This window comes from Scyliorhinus canicula, chromosome 8 (assembly GCF_902713615.1).
Source record: "Scyliorhinus canicula chromosome 8, sScyCan1.1, whole genome shotgun sequence".
NCBI classification, from domain to species: Eukaryota; Metazoa; Chordata; class Chondrichthyes; order Carcharhiniformes; family Scyliorhinidae; genus Scyliorhinus; species Scyliorhinus canicula.
The window spans coordinates 53,046,597-53,068,397 of NC_052153.1; the positions used below are offsets into that span (position 1 = coordinate 53,046,597).

The 21,801-nt window shown below is 43.4% G+C and overlaps 2 protein-coding genes across 4 annotated transcripts in view; one reads left to right on the plus strand and one right to left on the minus strand.

Moving 5' to 3' along the window:
* Positions 1-283: 283 nt before the first annotated feature.
* xpa (xeroderma pigmentosum, complementation group A) lies at positions 284-13,361 on the plus strand. Of its 2 annotated transcripts, none has more exons than XM_038804578.1 (7): positions 284-482; positions 4,164-4,385; positions 4,618-4,728; positions 7,162-7,267; positions 8,965-9,130; positions 9,524-9,641; positions 13,123-13,361. In XM_038804578.1, the coding sequence occupies exons 2-7, from the start codon at positions 4,208-4,210 to the stop codon at positions 13,272-13,274; spliced, it is 831 nt and encodes a 276-aa protein (XP_038660506.1). In that variant the 5' UTR covers positions 284-482; positions 4,164-4,207; the 3' UTR covers positions 13,275-13,361. The 2 variants fall into 2 exon arrangements, with proteins under 2 accessions (XP_038660506.1, XP_038660507.1); XM_038804579.1 differs by having other exon boundaries at positions 298-482; positions 4,167-4,385.
* Positions 13,362-19,369: 6,008 nt separating this feature from the next.
* LOC119970257 (nuclear cap-binding protein subunit 1) overlaps positions 19,370-21,801 on the minus strand; it is a 106,801-nt gene continuing 104,369 nt past the window's right edge. For both annotated transcript variants that reach the window (XM_038804581.1, XM_038804583.1), the window contains one exon: positions 19,370-20,911. In XM_038804581.1, coding sequence (XP_038660509.1) covers positions 20,801-20,911 — 111 coding nt within the window. In that variant the 3' untranslated portion in view covers positions 19,370-20,800. The remainder of the gene's footprint in view (positions 20,912-21,801) is intronic.

The window sequence follows — 21,801 nt, forward strand, 5'->3', positions numbered from 1 at the left end:
TTTACACGTTCTCCCCGTGTCTGCTTGCGTTTCCTTCGGGTGCCCCAGTTTCCACCCACAGTCCAAAGAGGTTAGGTGGATTGGCCATAATCAATTACCCCTTAGTGTCCAGATATGTGCAGGTTAGGTTACGGGAGTGGGCCTAGGTAGGGTCCTCGTTCAGAGGGTCGGCGCAGAATGGATGGGCTGAATAGCCTCCTTCAGCACCGTCGGGATTTGGTTTCTGCCGATACCTTGCACCTACCCCTGGGGGGCGTAGCGGCTGGTCCGGTGATGTCATCACTTCGCGCCGGAAGAAGGGGAGGTTCGGTCGGAGAGCCGGAAGCAGTGGACACCGGAAAAGGCGCAGCGAGTTGGTGAGCGGGTCGGGGCAATGAAGATGAGTTAGAGACGGCACTAGCTGTATATCCTCTCCACTGCGCCTGGCGGAGGATGTGAGGGTCGAGATGAGGAGCAATTTCCAGGCGGAGCTAACCGAGAGGGTCAGTGTCTACAACATCACCCCCATGTGTTGGGTTCAGTGTAGAAAGAGGAAGAGGCCTAGGCCTTCACCTCTACAATTCCTCTCTTCCCGGCAATGTCAATTCTCCTGCATTAGCAAGGTTGCAATTAAACAGTTCTCGGCCTCATAACAAACATACTCCGTTCTTAACAGCACGCAGTAACACCACTCTGCTGTCAAAACCACCAACACGTCCCAGCACTCACTTATTGCATCTTCTTTCTTCTACAGCCCAACAGAGGCATTGTATTCACAAGACCTGTACTTACCGTTCTAATAGCCACCCATTCTCACTCTCAATCTGTGGGACGAGGCAGCATCTCTAAGGGCAGCAAGAGAAATGGGTGGAGGCGACTCCAACATCATTGCCTTTCACAGGCAGAGCAGGAAGCCCCAAAAAACCCAACACCCCGTCCTAGATAGGGTCATGACCTGGATTGGCTAGTAGCAGGCCCAAGCATGTTGCCTGCATATTGTATCTCTTCAGTCAATTTCATGCAGAGCCTGTAAGTTTAGCAACTTCAACCTGTATTCTGTAAAATGTTATTTGATCACATGCAGCCTATCTCTAAGCAGGAGGAATGGTGCTGGATGTACCAATACATGCTGCATCCTTTCCAGGTGCCAGCACAGAAATTGGCATTCCCTGTGTGCTAGATAGGGACCTATCTGCAACAGTAGCTACCCAGTGAAAAATCGGCACGAGAGACCTGGTTGAAGGCAAATGCCCTCTCCTTAGTCTGCTGAGGATAGTAGGAATAACGACTTCATTGGCCTAGCCAAGAGAAAAAAACAGCTGCCCTCACCTAGACAGTCGTACAATGTATTGGAAGGAGTTTCAAAAGTGCTAACTCTACCTCCAGCTTCATTAGTGTACCCTAGGTAGCAAGCCCACCTTCGGAGATGTTGTGAATCACAGAAGGGGTCCATGATTTGCAGGATTGGTGGAAGTACAAATGGCACCCTACAGGCTGTGGGGTCAGCAATGGAGAAAACAATGGATGGCGGCAGCACGATGGTTGGCAGTGCTGCCTCATGGTGCCAGGTACCCGGGTTCAGTTCCAGCCTTGGATGGCAATTTGTGTGGAGTTTGTACGTTCCCCCTGTTATCTGCATGGGTTTCCTTTGGATGCCAAGTTGCCCATTAGTGTCCAGGGATGTACAGGTTAGGTTTCGGGGATAGGGCGGGGGAAGTGAGCCTAGGTAGGGTATTCTTTCAGAGGGTCAGTGCAGATTCGATGGGCCGAATGGTGTCCTGCACCGTAGGAATTCAATGGTTCTATGAATAAATACGAATTTTGAAGGCGTCAGTGACCTTATGCGAAGCCATTGTTTGTGATCTGAGCTTCAAACTCCATTTCCTGGCTACTGATTCCCTTCTCTCCCCCTGGCTGTCTAAAATTAAGCCAGTGTTCATACCCTTGGTGCGTTGCATTTGATTTTGAGATTAGTCTCTCATTCCACCATCACTAAGATGAGCTCAGCTCATCTGTTGTTGAGACCTTAATTTATGCCGTTGCTATTTCTAGACTCAATATTAAAATGCACCCAAAAAACAAAGAACAAAGAAAAGTACAGCACAGGAGCCTTCGGCCCTCCAAGCCTGTGCTGACCATGCTGCCCGTCTAAACTAAAATCTTCCACACTTCCGGGGTCCGTATCCCTCTATTCCCATCCTATTCATGTATTTGTCAAGATGCCCCTTAAACGTCACTATTGTCCCTGCTTACTCCACCACCTCCAGCAGCGAGTTCCAGGCACCCACTGCCCTCTGTAAAAAAAAAAAAAAACTTGCCTCGTATATCTCCTCTAAACCTTGCCCCTCACACCTAACCCTATGCCCCCTAGCAATTGACCCCTCTACCCTGGGAAAAAGCCTCTGACTATCCATTCTGCCTATGCCTCTCATAATTTTGTAGATCACTCTCAGGTCGCCCCTCAACCTCCGTCGTTCCAGTGAGAACAAACCAAGTTTATTCAACCTCTCGTCATAACTAATGCCCTCCATACCAGGCAACATCCTGGTAAATCTCTTCTGCACCCTCTCTAAAGCTTCCATATCCTACTGGTCATGTGGCGACCAGAATTGAATACTATACTCCAAGTGTGGCCTAACATAGGTTCTATACGGCTGCAACATGACTTGCTAATTTTTATGCTCAATGCCCCGGCCAATGAAGGCAATCCTGCCGTTTGGATTTTTTTTAAATTTAGAGTACCCAATTCATTTTTTCCAATTAAGGGGCAATTTAGCCTGGCCAATCCACCTAGCTTGCACATCTTTGGGTTGTGGGGGAGAAACCCGCGCAAACACGGGGAGAATGTGCAAACTCCACACAGGCAGTGACCCAGAGGCGGGATCGAACCTGGGACCTCGGCACCGTGAGGCTGCAGGGCTAACACACTGCGCCACCGTGCTGCCCTCCGTTTGGCTTCTTGACTACATTCTCCACCTGTGTTGCCCCTTTCAGTGACCTGTGGACCTTTACACCTAGATCTCTCTGACTGTCAGTACTCGAGGGTTCTACCATTCACTGTATATTCCTGACCTGTATTTGACCTTCCAAAATCCATTACCTCACATTTCATAGAATTCACAGTGCAGAAGGAGGCCATTCGGCCCATCGTGTCTGCACCGGCTCTTGGAAAGAGCACCCTACCCAAGGTCAACACTTCCCCCCTATCCCCATAACCCCACCCAACACTAAGGGCAATTTTGGACACTAAGGGCAATTTATCATGGCCAATCCACCTAATCTGCACATCTTTGGACTGTGGGAGGAAACCGGAGCACCCGGAGGAAACCCACGCACACACGGGGAGGATGTGCAGACTCCGCACAGACAGTGACCCAAGCCGGAATCGAACCTGGGACCCTGGAGCCATGAAGCATTTGTGCTATCCACAATGCTACCGTGCTGCCCGGATTAAAATCCATTGGCTATCTCTCCGCCCATGTCTCCAAACGATCTAAATCCTGCTGTATCCTCTGACAGTCCTCATCGCTATCCGCAATTCCACCAACCTTTGTGTCATCCGTAAACACACCTGGCTGTTGGTCCCACATTCTATCCTCCAGAAATTTGTGGTAATCTAAAACTCTGCTGCGCGTGCCTTAACTCACAGCAAGTCCCGTTCCTTTATCGTCCCTGTGTTCACTGATCGACATTAGCTCCCCGTCAAGCAATGTCTTGAGTTTTGAATTCTCATCCTTGTTTCCAAATCCCTACATGGCCTTGTCCATCATCTCAGCAACCCACTGAAATAACTGCTCTAATTCTGGCCTCTTATACTTTTCCAATGATTGTGCCACCCATTTAGGAGTGAAAGTAGGAATGGTGATTGAACTTTTCATCTTTCCCCTCTGCCCCATCACCTTCTCTTGTGTGAACCCCCTTTCCCCACAAAAAATTGCTTCCCTCTTATTTTCTTCTCGTCTTAGTCAATCTATAAGTGGCACGTTTGCTACTTCAGCCCTTAATTATCTGTCAATCCTGGGACTTTTCTGGTCTCCACAGGTCAGTTCCAAAATTGAACACTCCACTCCATAATTAAATAATTATACTCTTAACCTTTGTTGTGAACCTGTCCTCTAGACGGGTCAGATGTTCTGATTGTGTAGTCATCATCTGACTCTGCTGTTCCTAATTACTCTCTTCAGCAGCTTCCCCTGTTGAAGCAAAATAAAACAACTCTGTTCCAAACATGAATTTGGAAGAAAAGAATGGATCATCGTTGGCACCTTCAGATGGAGAGGCAGAGCAGGAGCAGAAAAGATCCCTACCACCCGCTGTTTTGGCCAAGATTGAGCGGAACAGGCAGAGAGCACTGATCTTGCGACAGGCCAGGCTAGCGAGCAGGCCTTACCCTCCTGTTGGTGCAGGCAAGTGGTATTTCTCAGATGTTAGCTTACTCGTGTCTCATTCTGCAGTGTTATGTCTGGATAGAATTGATAAAACATGTTTTGTGCTAAGAGCTCTGAACTGAGCTAAAGACAAAGTTGTTGCCATTTAAGAATTGACTCCAAGCCCTGTTACAAAGATCTGTGCCCATTGGTGGTTACAATGTGCAATACCATTATTTGTCTGAAAGGATGGTATATTTATCTTTGACAGGTTGCAATGTTGCAAAGCTTGCACCCAAAGTGATAGATACAGGAGGAGGATTCTTTCTGGAAGAGGAGGAGAAAGAGGTACATGAAGTGAATAAAATTACGCATCAACCAGGTACATTTGTGCTAACAACATTGTAGAATGTGTAAAGGTTAAACTATTCAGAAGATAATAGGAGATGCGCACATAACACAATACAATCCCTGAACAGAACTGATAATTCCATTCTGTGGCATCCTGCCTTCAACTCATACAATGTCACAAGGCTTACTGCTCTTATACTTACCATGGTCTGCAGTAAATAATGGAAATTGCTTACGTACTAGAAAACACAGCCCACAGAATGGTACATGTAGGGGAGCATGAAATGTGCAGAATGATATGCCCATGGCAGCATGGTATGTGTAGATTGACATGCAAACCAGTCAGAATAATGCATCAAATTAGCTACTTTGCCATAGATGGTGGCCTTGCCACTGATGCCCACAAACCATGAATGAATAAAAACTACCCAATTTATTAATAGATGGCCGCATTGACAAGGCACCTCAGCTGAACCAAATTATTTTTTGTTATGGCATCATAGGGGTAACTGGACATCAACTTGGGTTTTATCCCCACTTCTTACCTCAGGGTATTAATAGCACATCATGGATGCATTTATCTGTAGAAACAGAAAATTTACAGCAGGAGGCTGATTGGCCCATCATGTCTGCACATTAAAGACCCTTCACACTGGAAACAATTTGTCTTTACTTAATTTAAAACAGTTGGTGATTTTGAACACCTCAGTCAAATCTGTCCTTAAGAGTGGGCAGCACGGCGGCCTAGTGGTTAGCACAACCGCCCCACGGCGCTGAGATCCCAGGTTCGATCCCGGCTCTGGGTCACTGTCTGTGTGGAGTTTGCACATTCTCCCCGTGTCTGCGTGGGTTTCGCCCCCACAACCCAAAAATGTGCAGAGTAGGTGGATTGGCCACGCTAAATTGCCCCTTAATTGGAAAGAATAATTGGGTAATCTAAATTTTTTTTTTTTTTTAATCTGTCCTTAAGAGAGCAGAGTTAATCATCCCTGATGCTATTCCTTTCTGCATCTTCTCAAAGTCCTTGACATCCTCCTTAGTGTGGTGCCCAGAATTGGCCATAATACATCAGCTGGATCGTAACCAGTGTTTTATTAAGTTTTAACATAACTAATTTGCTTTTGTACTCTATATGCTTTTATTTATAAAGCCAAGCCTTGTTTAACAATCTTCTCAACTTGTCCTGCCACTGTTAAACACTTATCTAACTATAATCCCATTTAAAATTGTACCATTTAGCTTGTGTTACCTCACTTAACCTTTCTACCAAAATGAATCACTTGATTTTCATATTAAATTTAATTTGCCATGTTTGCACATTTTACCAGTCTGTTTATATCCTTCCGGAGTTTGTTACAATTCCTTTCACTGCTTGCTACATTTCCGAGTTCTGTGTCAGCTGCAAACTTTGAAATTAAGGTCCGTATACGCAAGACCAGGTCAGTTTTAGAAAAAAAGCACGGTCGGAATACCAATTCCCAGGGTACTCCACTGCAGAGTTCATCCCTACCTTAAAAAATAATTTACTACTATTCTCCTTTGTCTTTCAGCCAATTTTTTACCCAGCCTACCCCTTTAATCCCATGGGCCTCAATTTTGCCAACAAGCATACTATGTAATACTTTGTCAAAAGCCGTTTGGAAGTCTATATGCACATCAATCTCACTTCCCTCATCAACATTTTTATTACTTTTAGCTATGAGGAGAGGTTAGATAAACTCGGTCTGTTCTCACTGGAAAGAGGCGATCGGATAGAGGTCTACAAAATTATGAGTGGCATGGACAGAGTGGATAGTCAGATGCTCTTTCCTAGGGTAGGAGAGTCAAGTACTAGGGGACATAGGTTTAAAGTGCGTGGGGAAAAGTTTAGAACTCATGTGAGGCAAGTTCTTTTACACAGATGGTGGTAAATATATGTTGCCTGGGAAGGTGGTGGGAGCAGGTACGATAGTGGCATTTAAGGGGCATCTAGACAAATATATGAATAGGGTAGGAATGGAGGGATACGGACTCCGTAAGTGTACCATGGTCGGCGCAGGCTTGGCCTGTTCCTGTGCTGTATTCTTTGTTCATGTTGGCCAGGACAACGGGCAAACTCCCTGATCCACTTTCAGCAGTATCATGGAATCTTTTGTGGGCTTTGGTTTAAAGTTTCAGCTGAAAGCTGACATCTTCGACCATGCAGCTCTCCCATCAGTACTGAACTGCTAGCAGCCGAGATCATTAATCTATTTCACTGGGACAAATTATGCTACAAGTCTAAAACTTCACTTTACGGTCTTGGTGTGCAGCAGTGCAATTAGTTAAAGCATTGTAAAAGGAGTACACATCAGGCTCCTTTAATTTCTTTATTACCCAAGTGTAGCTAACCATTTCAGAAAACTCCATTGTGTCACTCTTTTTTTTCTATGTTATATTATGAGAATGTTGTCCCTTATTCAAAATATGCTACCTATATCCACAGCACCTGTTTTGGAATTTGATTACTTAATGTGTGAAGAATGTGATAAAGAATTCATGGACTCCTTTCTCAGTAGTCACTTTGATCTACCGGTCTGTGATAACTGCAGGTATTGTTAGTTATTTCATCCTGAGACATTAAAGAGAGTGATATGCAAATAAAACTCAAGCTGGCCTTAGGCAACTGTCTAAAAGTAGTGAAGTAAATTGATTACTGAGCTATAGACAGATTTCCACTCCATAAGATTCAACCATAGCAATTGAATGGCTGAGGTTGATAGATTGGGAATGTGTCCATAACTAAGTGGGAGACCACATTCACAGATAATGTGAAAATGGAGATGGTGCCATGTTGATGGGTGTAAGGGAGTCTGCAGAGGATAAGCAGTAAGGGATGGAAGCATGTAGGATAACTTGGGTGAGGTATCCAAGGGCTGTCTGTGGATCTGTTCCTCAGCAGGCATCACCACCTTTAGAGTAGAGAGTCTTGGGAAGAAAATGGATCATGGCACCCAAATGTATTTAATAACTTTCAAAAGCACACGGGTTATCGTTCTGTTAGTAACTACAATGAATTATTTTGTCAGGAACTTTCCATTTTTGGACTGTGGGGATCGTTGTTAATAGCATCATTTATTGTTGTTTGCGACAAGGTGGTGACAGTGGGCATCTTATTATTGAACCATTGATAGCGGTTTGATATAATAGTTTCTTCCTAAGATTTTTCAGAGGGTGGTTAAAAATTAAGATTCTGGTGAAGTGGAATTTTCCCCTTAAATATTAACTTTTTCTTGACTTTCTCGGGGAAAATGAAAATGTCAGCAGCAGCAGCAATCCGCAGGGGGGTGGTGGTGAGTGCTTCATTGGGATGGTGTGGGAAGACTGAGCCGCTTGGGTTAATGTCTAATTAATTGGTATTGTATAGTCTCTTTTTGCACTATGTTAATGTTCACTCTAGTTTGTTTTGTTATTATTGATACTCCTGTTTTATGAAAAATTCTGCAAAACATTAATAAGAATATTTTTTAAAAATAAAACTTTTTTCTTTTTCGATGAATGCTGAGGATATTTCTAGCATCTATTGTTTTTACTTCAGATTTGCAGTACCATGCACTTTTAAGAAGCAGCCATGTTGGTGTTGGACTGGAACCAAATATAGGCCAGTCCAACTAAAGGTGGCAGGTTTCATTCCCTAAAAAACACTATTGAATCAGGGTTTTTAAAACAATCCAGCAGTTTTGTGGTTGCTCAGCTCTATTTTAATTGTCAGATTTTTGCAAAAAACTGAATTCTTATCATTTTAATTGCCATTGTAGGTTTGAGTTCACATTCTCTCAGCACAGTGAACAGTTGAGGTAAATGGCATAGATTTATTTAGAGGGACGTTAGGTAAAATTGAGATAAAGGAATAGGTTAAAGCTGATCGGACTAGAAGGAAGCTCACGTGGACAAACATTGTCATGGACCAGTTGGCTGAAGGGTCTGTTTCTTTGTTGCATGTTCTATGTCTTGCTGACTGGTTAACAGGATGATGCTAATTTTATTTGGCTGTTATATAACAGTTTTTTGCTGCTGTATTTGACATAAACTGAAAAAGAAAATTTGCAGTTGATTAAATACCAAAATATCCAAGTTCTTGGTTGTTGCTAAATTTCTATCTCTGTTCATGAGTGAATATTCAAGTAACCAAGGTGCAAAATCATGGACAATAACCCAGCCTAGGTCTGACCAGTTAGATAGACATGTTGCTTAAAGATTCCCCATCAGCAGTGGAAACCTCACTAACCAGCTTCCGGTTTTATTGCAGAGATAATGAAGAGAAACATAAACTAATTACCCGAACGGATGCAAAGCAGGAATTTCTGCTTAAAGACTGTGACTTGGACAAGAGAACCCCTGTACTCAAATACATTCTGAAGAAGAATCCACATAATACCCAGTGGGGCGATATGAAACTTTACGTCAGGCTGCAGGTCAGGAAATTTACAAAAAAACGCTGTGCTCTGCTAAACAGCACAAGGTAAAGCACAGTTGCCTGAAACATACACCCAGTATATAAAAAGCCACCTTGATATTGAAATGAATAGGCATTCAAAACCAGTACCCATAATCCCAAATTGGCGGTTGAGTAGTGATTTGGTACATCACTGCTCCATTCTGTTAGTCTTTATTTAGATATAATGAACTGTTTTACAACCAGTAAAAACTTCCTTCTGCTTGTGGAACTCATAGCCACCACATGTAAACAAGTTGTGAATGGGCCTATTGTTACACATTGACAACTTCACTATCCTTTACAGATAATCCAGAATTTACCGAAGTGAGCAACACTATGTTCCTTGACCTCACCACTGTGTTGTGTTTAGATAATAAAGCGCTCCCTTGAAGTATGGGGCAGTGAGGAAGCTCTGCAAGAAGCTAAAGAATCACGGCAAGAGAACAGAGAAACGATGAAACAGAAGAAATTTGATAAAAAAGTGAAAGGTGGGTGAGTGAGCTGAGATTAAATTCCTATTGGAGCCAGCATTGGTCCCGATTCCTGAAAAAATGAAAATCGCTTATTGTCACGAGTAGGCTTCAATGAAGTTACTGTGAAAAGCCCCTAGTCACCACATTCCGGCACCTGTCCGGGGAGGCTGGTACGGGAATCGAACCGTGCTGCTGGCCTGCTTTAAAAGCCAGCGATTTAGCCTGGTGAGCTAAACCAGCCCCTTCCTGATGTATCAATCCTGATTCCTGATGTATCAATCAAAATTCCATGCCATTTCTGAAATCTATATAAAAGGACCTGCTCAATAGCAGATTAAGTGTGTGTAATGTGGGATATAGCAGCTAGACTATCCATTAGATTAACACAAACTCCAGAGAATTTGAGTATTACTGAAAAAAGACACGTGTCAAAGCTTTTTGTCTTGCACTCATCGGAATATAAAATGTAAATACAAAATGGAGAATGCACCAGTTAACAGATAACTGACAGGCTTTGTTAAATTCAAACCAGATGGGTTGAATTTGATCAATCAAGGTATTGCCCTAGGGAATGAAGCAGAGAATGGCTGGTGCTTAATTTGTTCAGTTGAAACAGCCATAATGTGTACACATGTTTTGTCCTGCAAAGAACAGAGCCCTGTAGATTAATATGTAGCTTTTAGCATATGCAAGTGTGTCACTCTGCAAGTCCATCTGATCATCCCAGATCAGTTGTCAGTCTAATTCTTAGTACGCTCAGGATTGTATAGTAAATAATGTGATTCTGCAATTGGACATCTAACATTGGACACTGTTTTGGAAGCATGGGCTGGTTGGGTATGTTCTGTACCCGAAGGGACATGCTGTTTGATACAATCTGCCAGTCTTTTGAGATGTATGGTCAACAGAACAAGCATCACACCGGCACTGAAATTTACATACCACTTTACTAATTTCTATAATAGGCAGAAAGACTTTTGCTTAACAGAAGCATCCTGTCAGTGATGAACACCACTCGTGTTGCTATTGCATAGTAGCAGTTTGAAATGGCCAGCTTCACCCGTCCCGTTGCTCAAGGTTTTGAGATATCTCACCTTTCGTAAGAACATAAGAACTAGGAGCAGGAGTAGGCCACCTGGCCCCTCGAGCCTGATCCACCATTCAATTAAATCATGGCTGATCTTTTGTGGACTCAGCTCCACTTTCCGGCCCGAACACCATAACCCTTAATCCCTTTATTCTTCAAAAAACTATCTATCTTTATCTTAAAAACATTTAATGAAGGAGCCTCAACTGCTTCACTGGGCAAGGAATTCCATAGATTCGCAACCCTTTGGGTGAAGAAGTTAGTCCTAAATCTACTTCCCCTTACTTTGAGGCTATGCCCCCTAGTTCTGCTTTCACCCGCCAGTGGAAACAACCTGCTCGCATCTATCCTATCTATTCCCTTCATAATTTTATATGTTTCTATAAGATCCCCCCCCTCATCCTTCTAAATTCCAACAAGTACAGTCCCAGTCTACTCAACCTCTCCTCGTAATCCAACCCCTTCAGCTCTGGGATTAACCTAGTGAATCTCCTCTGCACACCCTCCAGCGCCAAATAAGGCCTTTCTCGGGTAAGGAGACCAAAACTGAACACAAGACTCCAGGTGTGGCCAGGGCAGTTTCCAGGGTAATTAACCTATTCTGGGCACTTTTTTGGTCCGAAGGTGATGGCCTTAGGCCCATTAGTTTGCGCAATGATCTGATCATTATCTCACAGGATGGCTTTGATGCGCTGTATTTCAGCATCAAGCTTGCACGGTGAGAAGTCATGTTTGCACTGAGCACACTTCCACGTGCTGGAATCTACACTTATTAATACACAGAGCCCTGTTCTTTTCAAACAAAGAACATGTACGTATTGCCTCTATTTCAACTAAACAAAATAGACAACAGCCATTCCCTGGTTCATACCCCAGGGCGATCAATGCCATGACCAGTCAATCTGTCTGGTATGAATTTCAACAAAGCTTGATAGTTAACTGTCAATCATCAGCTGACTGCATTCTCCATGGCAGCACCTCTACCAGTTGCCAATTAGTCAGCACTCTCTTCTTAAGTATAAATTGTTGTTCCCTTAACATTTGCAAGAATGAAAAATGCTTCGATGTGTCTTTTTTTTTAAAAAGCAATAATCAAATTCTGTACTCCCAAGTGGCTATCTTAAGATTGGTACAAAAGTGTTTGAATGGTTTTCCTTCTTACTGCTGGAATGATGGTACCTGTACAAGTGATCTTGCAACTGGTGTCCATAAAGGAAAAACATTCCACATATTCAGCTGTTTTGGAAATTACAGCAAATTACGGAATGCAATTTTAAAAGCATCAGTAGTTTAAATATCTGGCTGGGTGGTCAGACATTACCAGAATTACCTCAACTCCAGATGAGGTGAACGTGCCTTTCCTTGACATCAAGGAGCCCCAGCAAAACTGGAGTCAGGGAAAAAAACCCTCTCCTGCTGGTTAGTCATAACTGGCACAAAGGAAGATAGTTGTGGTTGTTGGAACGGTCAGTCACCTGTGTCCCAGGATATCATTGCAGGGGTTCCTCAGGGTAGTGTCCTAGGCCCAACCATCTTCAGCTGCTTCATCAATGACCTCCCTTCCAACACAAGGTCAGAAGTGGGGATATTCACTGATGATTGCACAATGTTGAGCACCATTTGCGACTCCCTTGGATACTGAAGCAGTGTGTCCAAATGCAGCAAGATCTCAACAATATCCAGGCTGGGCTGACAAGTATCAAGTAATATTTGTGACACGTGAGTGCCAGGCAATGACTGTCTCTAACATGCGAGAATCTAACCATCTACACTGGACTAGAACATCAATACCATAGCTACCAAGAGCAGGTCAGAGGCTAGGTGTCATCCAGTGAGTAATTCACTTCCCAAGGCCTGTCCACAATCTACAAGGTACGAGTCAGGAGTGTGATGGAATGAGTGCAGCTCCAATGATACTCAAGCAGCTCGACACCATCAAGGACAAAGCAGCCCGCTTGATTGGCAGCCCATACACAAACATTCACTCCCTCCAGCACCGAAGCACAGCAGTAGCAGTGTGTACCATCTTCAAGATGCATTGCAGTAACTCACCAAAGTTCCTTAGACAGTACCTTCCAACCCCATGACCACTACCATCTAGAAGGACCAAGGGCAGCAGCCACATGGGAACACCACCACCTAGAAGTTCCCCTTCAAGCCACACACCATCCTGCCGTGGAAATATATTGCTGTTCCTTCACTGTCACTGGGTCAATATACTGGAATTCCTTCTCAAACAGCACTGTGGGTGTCCCTGCACCACAGGCATAATAAAGCAGCTCCCCACCCCCTTCTCAGGAGCAATTAAGGATAAGCAATAAATGCAGATCTAGCCATCAATCCCTACATTGCATGAATGAATGAAAAAACTGATCTTCATATAACTTGACTGTTCCCCTTTTTTTATAGAGCTTCGCCGAGCTGTGAGAAGCAGCCTGTGGAAAAAGGAGTCAGCTGTTCACCAACATGATTATGGCCCCGAAGAATATGATGATGAGGAGGATACATATAGAAAGATGTGTGTGATATGTGGCCATCAGCTAAACTACGAGAAAATGTGACTTGTCTGCTCCAGTACATATAATAATTTGGCACTTCAATAATTGTGTAGGTTTTGATGTTATTAATAAATAGAGCATTTATGTAGAGTTAGTGTTTTAATTTGTTCAGTACAACTGAAATTTGCTCACCAGAATTGACATATTTCAACAGTTGAGTAGTTATATTATTGAATTAGTAATCTTGAGAAAATGAGTTCAAATCCCACATGGCTGGAAATCCTGTGAAGGCACTTTAGTTGTTTCAGGATTTAAGTAATCTGGAAATCCTGTGATGGTGATGTAAACTACCCAACTGGCTCACTAGTAGGGTTACCAAACCTCTGGAATTGCTGAGGGTCTCCTGAAATCGGACACGAATCTCCCAGACACTGTTGCTAGTATTGGGAGAACCTTATGCATAACGTCTGCTGTAGAGGCCTCGAGCTTGGAATGGTGTTATCAACATAACTTCTCAATGGAACAAAAAGGCCACCAGTCATGATGAACATTGGTATCTTTGTCCAAATTAACCTTTGACTGTGGACAGGATGGAAACCCAACAGAAGGAAGTAGAGCAAGGATGGGAAAGTAACAACAAACTTAATCATTAATGTTTGAAACCGAGCTGCAAACAGTGTTGGCAATCACTGGGGCTGGACCTGAAATTTGCCAGTATGTTGCACCGGTTCCTTACCTACCTAAACTCCACTCTGGGTTAAAATCACTCAGAGGGTTGGTAAGAAAAGAAGAGCGAGCTGAAAGCACGGGGCATTCTGAATATATTTAATAGTATAGAAAATGACTTTGTCCAATTCTTCCTTGCATTACCACATAGATGTCAGTCAGCTCTCTTGATGAGCAGAGGTTTGACAGTCTACAGCTCTGGGAAGTCACCATTTCAAACCTCAAGTCTTTTTGACAGCCACCCTAACACAATTGCTGGGCCAGCACCCTACAAGATTTGTAACTACAAAGTAAATAAAAAACAAAATACAAAGATGGCCAGAAAAACACCAACTGGTCCATCAAATCCATTCCATTCACCAAATTGCTATTAAACAACACAACCCATAATATTTCCACTGTCCAGCAGCTGTGTAATTTCTGGAGCAGAAACATTTTTTAAGAATCAAAATGCCTCATGTATCAAATCGTTCCCAATTAAAACTTTCAATTCCATCTGGACAGCTTTTTAAAAATCTGCAATGATTTACAACTCAAACTCTGAATGGTAACATGATCGAGATAAGCCACTCATTCCTGGTTATGCCACCAACATCAGTGAGCACTGGAAAAATTAAGCTAATGATACAGCCACAAGTCCCAGGGTTGACCATCCATATATGGTTCTGCTCATCCAGGTCTCCATTCCCAGACATACCAGAAAATCCCCACAAGTATACCAGCACTGGACAAGTATGGAACAATTGCCTGTGTTTATCTCTTGAGCATTCTGCAGACTATGCTCTGAGAATCTAATGAACTCTAGATAAGAGGCTTTCTCCATATGGCTAACCTATTCTTGCACAGTATTATTTTTTTTAAATTTATTTATTTTTAATTTTTTAAAAATAAATTTAGAATACCCAATTCATTGGCAAGTTAGTGTGGCCAATCGACCTACCCTGCACGTCTTTGGGTTGTGGGAGTGAAACCCACGCAGACACAGGGAGAAGGTGCAAACTCCACACGGACAGTGACCCAGAGCCGGGATCTAACCTGGGACCTCAGCGCAGTGAGGCAGCAGGGCTAACCCACTGAGCCACAGTGCTGCCCTTATTCTTGCACAGTATAACAGGACCTAAATCATTCTAAAGTCAGTTATTTTTCAAATATGGCTTTAGCCAAAAATAAAGACGTTAATTTCACTCATTGCATAGCTCAAAACTGCAGCTGGCTGGTATGTGGAGGACCTACATTCAAATCTGAATCTTTGCTAGGTGGTGGCTAAAGTCGTTGGAGCCCACGACAGACACTACTGGAAGAACTACTGGACGCAAGCATACTAGAAAAGGGAAACTGTAGTGACATGTATGACCGACTGACAGAAAGGGCCGACACCGTACTGGACGCAACAAGAAAGAAATGGGAGGAGGACCTGGGGATTGAGATAGGGTGGGGACTCTGGAGCGAAGCACATCATAGGGTCAACTCCACCGCCACGTGCGCAAGGCTCAGCCTGACGCAGCTAAAAGTGGTACATAGAGCCCACTTAAGAAGAACCCGTATGAGTAGGTTCTTCCCGGAGGTGGAGGATAGATGTGAACGGTGCCAAGTAGGCCTGGCCAACCACGCCCACATGTTCTGGTCTTGCCCCAGACTTGTGAAGTACTGGACAGCCTTCTTTGAGGCAATGTCCAAAGTGGTGAGGGTGGAGCCATGCCCGAAAGTGGCGATCTTCGGGGTCTCGGACCAGCCGGATCTATTCCAGGGGAGGAGGGCGGACGCCTTTGCCTCCCTGATCGCCCGCCATAGAATCCTGTTTGGCTGGCGGTCAGCAGCACCACCCAGAGCTGCAGACTGGCTGTCTGACCTCTCGGAATTTCTCCAAATGGAGAAAATCAAATTCGCCATCCGAGGGGCAGATGACGGCTTCCACAGAACGTGGGAGCCATTCACGTGAATGTTCCGGGACCTGTTTGTGGCCAACGAACAAGAGGAAGAATAGCCAGGTAGTCAAGAATCAGGGGAAGTTAGCCAAGGCATAAAAGGGAGAGATAGACTGGGAGGGGGGGGGGGGGAAGAGACGGCTAAACCTGAGGAAAGAAAGGTGAACCACGGGGGGGAGAGGTGGAGACAGCTAAACCTGAGGAAAGAAAGAAAGAAAGGCGAACCGTGGGGGGGGGGGGGGGGGCAAGAGAGGAGAACCAACTGTGTTTGGGGGGGGGGGGGGGGGGGGGGGGGGAGGCAGGGAAACGGGAGCCGGAAGGAATGCACGGGATACCAAAACGTGCATGACATCTCCAGGAGCGGGGAATGAGGAAAATAAAGATGGAGGACGGGAGGAGCAGCAGCAGAAGCGGAGGCGAGCGCGGGACGGCAGTGAGATCCTTCCGGGAGAAGCAGGCGACAACATGAAACACAGCCAAGTATCGCACACTGTAATTATCTCCCCGGCACCCAAATGTATATTTGTTCCCCCCCCCCCCCGGCAGTCGCCCTACTTACGTGGTGTAAATAATTTTGCCAGGTGTACAGAGCTGCCGCTGTTGAGCTGGTGCACAATACCCTACCAGTTATTCTATTTCATATTTTATTGTATTTTATGTTGGGGTGTGCCCTTCTCTTCTAGATATGTGTATGTATGATATATATATGTTTCTTATTCTGTGTACACAACGGTAATTATACCTTGTTCAAAAACCCAATAAAAAAAACATTTATAAAAAAAAAGTCATTGGAGCCAGTCTTGATGAGAGCCAATACAGACATTATACAACTGAGGCAGCGAAGGAGTTAGCATCGATGGCAATGCCCGCTCTTGTCTTGTGCTCACTAAACCAATGAGTTTGTTAATCCTTCTCTCTTTTCAGGCTATTGATGACTTTTGGCAGTACAATTAGATAGCTCCAGTTGAGCATTGATGCTGGCTTTGTAGTAACACCTATGGAAAGAGTGGGGAGACAAGTTGTCATATATCATAAAACCCTTTGAACATTTCTCTCAATATCCTGAAGGCTCAGCTGATTGCCTCTAGTACAGAATACTTGCCTCCTACAAAATGGAGTGTAAACTAGTGTCCTATTTAGTGAACAGTTTTCATAACCAATTTCAGACACAGGAATAGCAGCACTTCAGATATACATTAAAGGAAGAGAGATCCTTTGTGTCTACCTCCCAACAAAACATGGACACTCTTGTGGTCAGTGTAGGAGAGGATTTAAGGACACATTTGATTTAATAAAGGATAATGTGATAGTTCAGAACATTAAATTGTGAGCAGAGGTCAGGGCAATTACATTTGTTCTAACGGGAAAAAGTTTAAAATAGGGCAGGGGGGCCATAATATTGGGCTTCATAATGGTGAAAATTACAGCAGATGCAGACAGGAGGATTTAACTTGTGATTTCCAGACTAGACAGATGTTTACAGTGTGACACTGGCCTTAATGGTCACAGCAAAGCAGGAATTCGATGATCACTGCATTCCTCTCCAAACATGCCAAACTGAAAAAGAATGCAAAATAGCAAATACATCAAGCCAAATATTCTTTCTTGAAGTTGTAACGGTCACAGAAATGATTGATCCTTAACTGCTTGTAAAAACAGGATAGCAATAAAAGTTATTGTAGCGACAGCCATTGGTTGAAAAAGCAACTTTCACAAGCAAACAAAGTCAAACACATAAATCTTCAGAAAGTCAGAGAATGACTGTGAGATGAGATCATTACAAAGGTACACTTGGCTGTCAAGGTTCAAGATTTCCTCCATATGGTATCAGGTGTAATGCAAAGCCCCCCAAGTCCCAGATGGCCATAGGCGGCTTTCCCCTTTGAGGGGGGGGGGGGGGGGGGGGGGGAGTGCTGACTGGTGATGTTTTAAACTGAGGATCACCACTCCTCAGGCGATGTTGAGAAAGGGGGTCTTCATGAATTACCTCAGCTGGTAAGGGAATTGAACCTGCGCTGTTGGCTTTGCTCTGCATCACAAACTAGCTGTCCAGCCAACCAAGTTAAACCATCTTCATGGCTTTGTGCCAGTGATAGTGGAGCTGAAAGTGTTGTAATGTGGCCATCATCCTCAGACCAGATGTACTGTAACAATTATGAACTCCACATTACCAAATCGTCCAATAGCTTCCCAACTATTTAAGTGCGGGCTTTAAATCAGTAACTTGCAATAATGCAGTTTAGTTCCTCAAGCAAATAATTACTGAAGATCACTGGAAGAGTGTTAGTTTCTCTGCTAGTTGGCCTTTCATTCTCTACCATTAGCACTCTTTCCCCGTGGTTTCTGGCTATTAGCACCTCGTTTATCTGGGTTTCTGTGACTATGACTCATCTTTCATTCTCACTCCACAGTATAAGTATTTCCCACTTTCTCGGTCTTTTAGCTTTGACAAAGGGTCATCTGGACTCTTTTAAACGTTAGCTCTTTTCTCTCCCTACAGATGCTGCCAGACCTGAGATTTTCCAGCATTTTCTCTTTGGTTTCAGATCCCTTATCCTTATCCTGTTTCCCCTTGAATTCAACTATACTAATGACTTGAACCACTCCATGTGGTAACAAGTTCCACATTCTTCCTCTATACTAGCCCCAGGTAGAACAAGAGGTTAACTACAAGTAGGTAGAAAGTAGTCTGGATGAATTGCTGAGAACAGTGATCAGAGCCACATTGACAACCAGGGGGATGTGGATTGACTCCTGTGCACCAATGCGAGGAAAAGCGGGATGCACACAGAATTACTAGATGATGGAGGTAGGTATTTCAAGGAAAGATATGGAGCTGGATTCTCCGCCGTCGGGATGCTCCATTTTGCCGCAGCCTGGGGGTTTCCTGACGGCATGGGGCTGTACCACAATGGGAAACCCCATTGACCAGCCGGCGAAATGGAGCATCCCGATGGCGTGCTGAACCAGAAATCTGGCGTGGTGGGACGAAGAATCCAGCCCATGGAGTTGTGGAGAAAAGATGCAAAATGGGAAAAATGGTGATGCATTTGGTGAAAGAGACAAAATGGAAAACAAACAGAGAGAAAGGAATCCCAATATATTTGAAGCTGTTAAGGGCAGAAGTCTTCTTCCAGGTCCCAGTGTTTCTGTATTGTCACTGGCTGAAATGTACACAAGTTAGGCAAGCAAAATAATATCTGCGGGAACACATCATCATCCCCAAAGCTCCTTGCCACTAATTGTGACTTGAAACCAACCCAGAGAGTGAAATTGGAAATGCAAAAGGGTAAAAAAGCAGCATATCAGTTGCAGCTCTCAGCCATCATATGTAAGATACGTTTTAACATTCACTAGATTATAAATCTTTGGTTCGTCCCATCAGAACTATGCAGAAACAGGACTTCATGATGATCTATTACTTCTATAGAACACATTTTATTGGGTTAGCAATGGGATGGAAGGTGGTCCAACAGGACCCAAGAAGAGGACTGGGCAAGCTTTAGATTCTGTAAAATATGCAAAAATTTAATCAAAATTGCAACATCATCTCTTACTTGGCAGTATTCAAACTTTACTAAACTAAATGTCTCTGAATACAGGTATTGCCAGGATTTCTCAATATTGAAGACGACAGATGTCAGGGTTTTAAAAAACTATACCCGAGGGGTGGTATCCTTGTTTTATTTACAATCTGGTGGTTTAAAGGTAGAAAAGCAGTTTAGAAAGAATGAATGAATTCAATAAAAGTAATCTATAATCCCCAAGAAGTATACCCATTTGTTGTTTCTGCTTTTCTCATAAAATTTGCCCATAGCTACCCGCCTCAAAACATAGGCCCCACTTCAGTAAGTCACATTGGCATTAATACGTGGGAATTGCTGGGGGCTCATGAATTTTGAAGAGTAAAGACGATGCAACATTAAGGTTTAGATGATCAGGAAACCAGTCACACACTGCAGTTGCCTTTCATATGAAGAACAAAGCTTGGGCACAGATATTCTGCTAACGTAAACAGCACAATTTTGCTTCAGACGGATTGCTGCTGCAGCTTCAATGCCAGAGCAGTTGATGAGAGATGACCAGCTGGTAGCTGTCTAAGTACCAGTCAAAGTGATCAGTCAAAAGGGATCCTGAAGTGCTCACAATACCATTTGTAGTAAAACCAGATGGCTTGACAGTGACTGGACCCAATAAATTATAACACTGCTATCACCCTACAATCAATGCATTTTCATTAGATTTGTAAAAAATATTCATTCTTTTTTTTCAACCATGTAGTAACTTCACCTCTCCATTTCCTATGTTCTATCTGTGACTTGGATGGCTCTATAAAATTTTAAAACACCATTACCTCTTTTTCTTGTTTTTAAAAAAAAGGAACAGTATTCCAAATAAATTTCAGTCCCATTGATATCAGTTGAATTACCTGTTTGCTGTTACTAGGACCAAAAGAACACAATACAACGTCTAAATTCAAAACTTTGGTCTACTATCAAGGAGCACAATTTCAGACAAGTTACAACATGCAACTTAAATGTACAAACCGCAAGATAGATCATGAGCATAAGAGCAGGTATTAGTAAGATGCAGCATTACACTGTATCCAACAACCAAACCAGACCAAGTACAAAGCAAATTTAAAACTTAGGTCAATACCAAAAAACTTAAATCAAATGATGTATGTTCATCTCTTGAGCCTCTAAAGTCTCTAACTATTAAAGTCTATTTGTTTACTTTAAGGAGAGGAATCCTTTCTAATAAGAATGGCAACTTTCTTCATGCTCCATGGTTGTCACAGGTAACTGAGCAAAAAAAGCTTCAGAAAGGTATTATCAATACATGAGTGTGGCTTGTTTGAGTCTGTATTCACTGATGTAAGATTAAATTCCCAAAAAACGGCGGGAATCTGAAAACGCAGCTGCAGCACCATCATTATTACTGAAGAGCACAGAACTGCTGATAGACAGCCAGTATGTGGTGGTCCAGCTCAGCTGTGAAGAGCAGGTTCTCCAGAGTGACTATGTACTGTTGAATGATGTGATGATGCTGTAATACAGAAACAAGCAAAACTTTAGTACTATCTTGTCACAATATTGCTGGCCTGAAACTGCTAGCTACAAAGTTTTAAGGCCATCAGTTCTCTGGCCGTTTTCTGTTCAAACATGAACCCTGATGCCTGTCCAACAATTTAAATTCACCCAGTAATACGAACAAGATCTCTTAAGTTAGTTCAATCTTTTGTCTGAGCAGCCATCAGTGGAAGTTTGTATGGTCCACTTAAAACCAAAATTGCTGCAACAACAAACACCCAAAATACATGGTTCTCTACCAGGTATTTCGCAGGTTCTCCCCAGGGTCTTAGAAGGTGTAGCATACACCAGCAGATCACACCATCTTAATATGAGCAGGTGGAGAATGAGGAAAAAAGAATTCAATAAATTTCATCCCAATTCCCCTTGTAGTACAGCGCACCAGTGCATGAATTCACAGGCAAACCAGCTACATACTACAGACTTGCGTGTTGGGACTGGGTGTATAAAACTGGCAGATTGACTCAGTGGCAGTAGACGGTTATTTGAACACAAAATCTAGATTGGCATTTCAGTGCAGTACTGAAAGTCTGAAGCAAGGAGGTGCTGTCTTTGGACGAGACATTGAGGCCCCATTTGCCAGCCTAGGTGGGTACAAATGATTACAGCAAAAAAGGGGCAAAGAGTTATCACAGTGTCCCGGCCAACCCCCTCATTGGCTTATCATTTATCTCACTGTTGTGTGCCTGTTTTTGCTGAGTGCAATTGGGCTTTGCGATTACTCACAGAAGTAATCATTTGGGACGGACTCAATTTAAGACACCCAGAGAAGGTGGTAAGGTGCTATATAAATTAAAAACCGTTCCTCCCTTAGAGTTGGCTCAGATTTTTTTTGTATTTTATCAG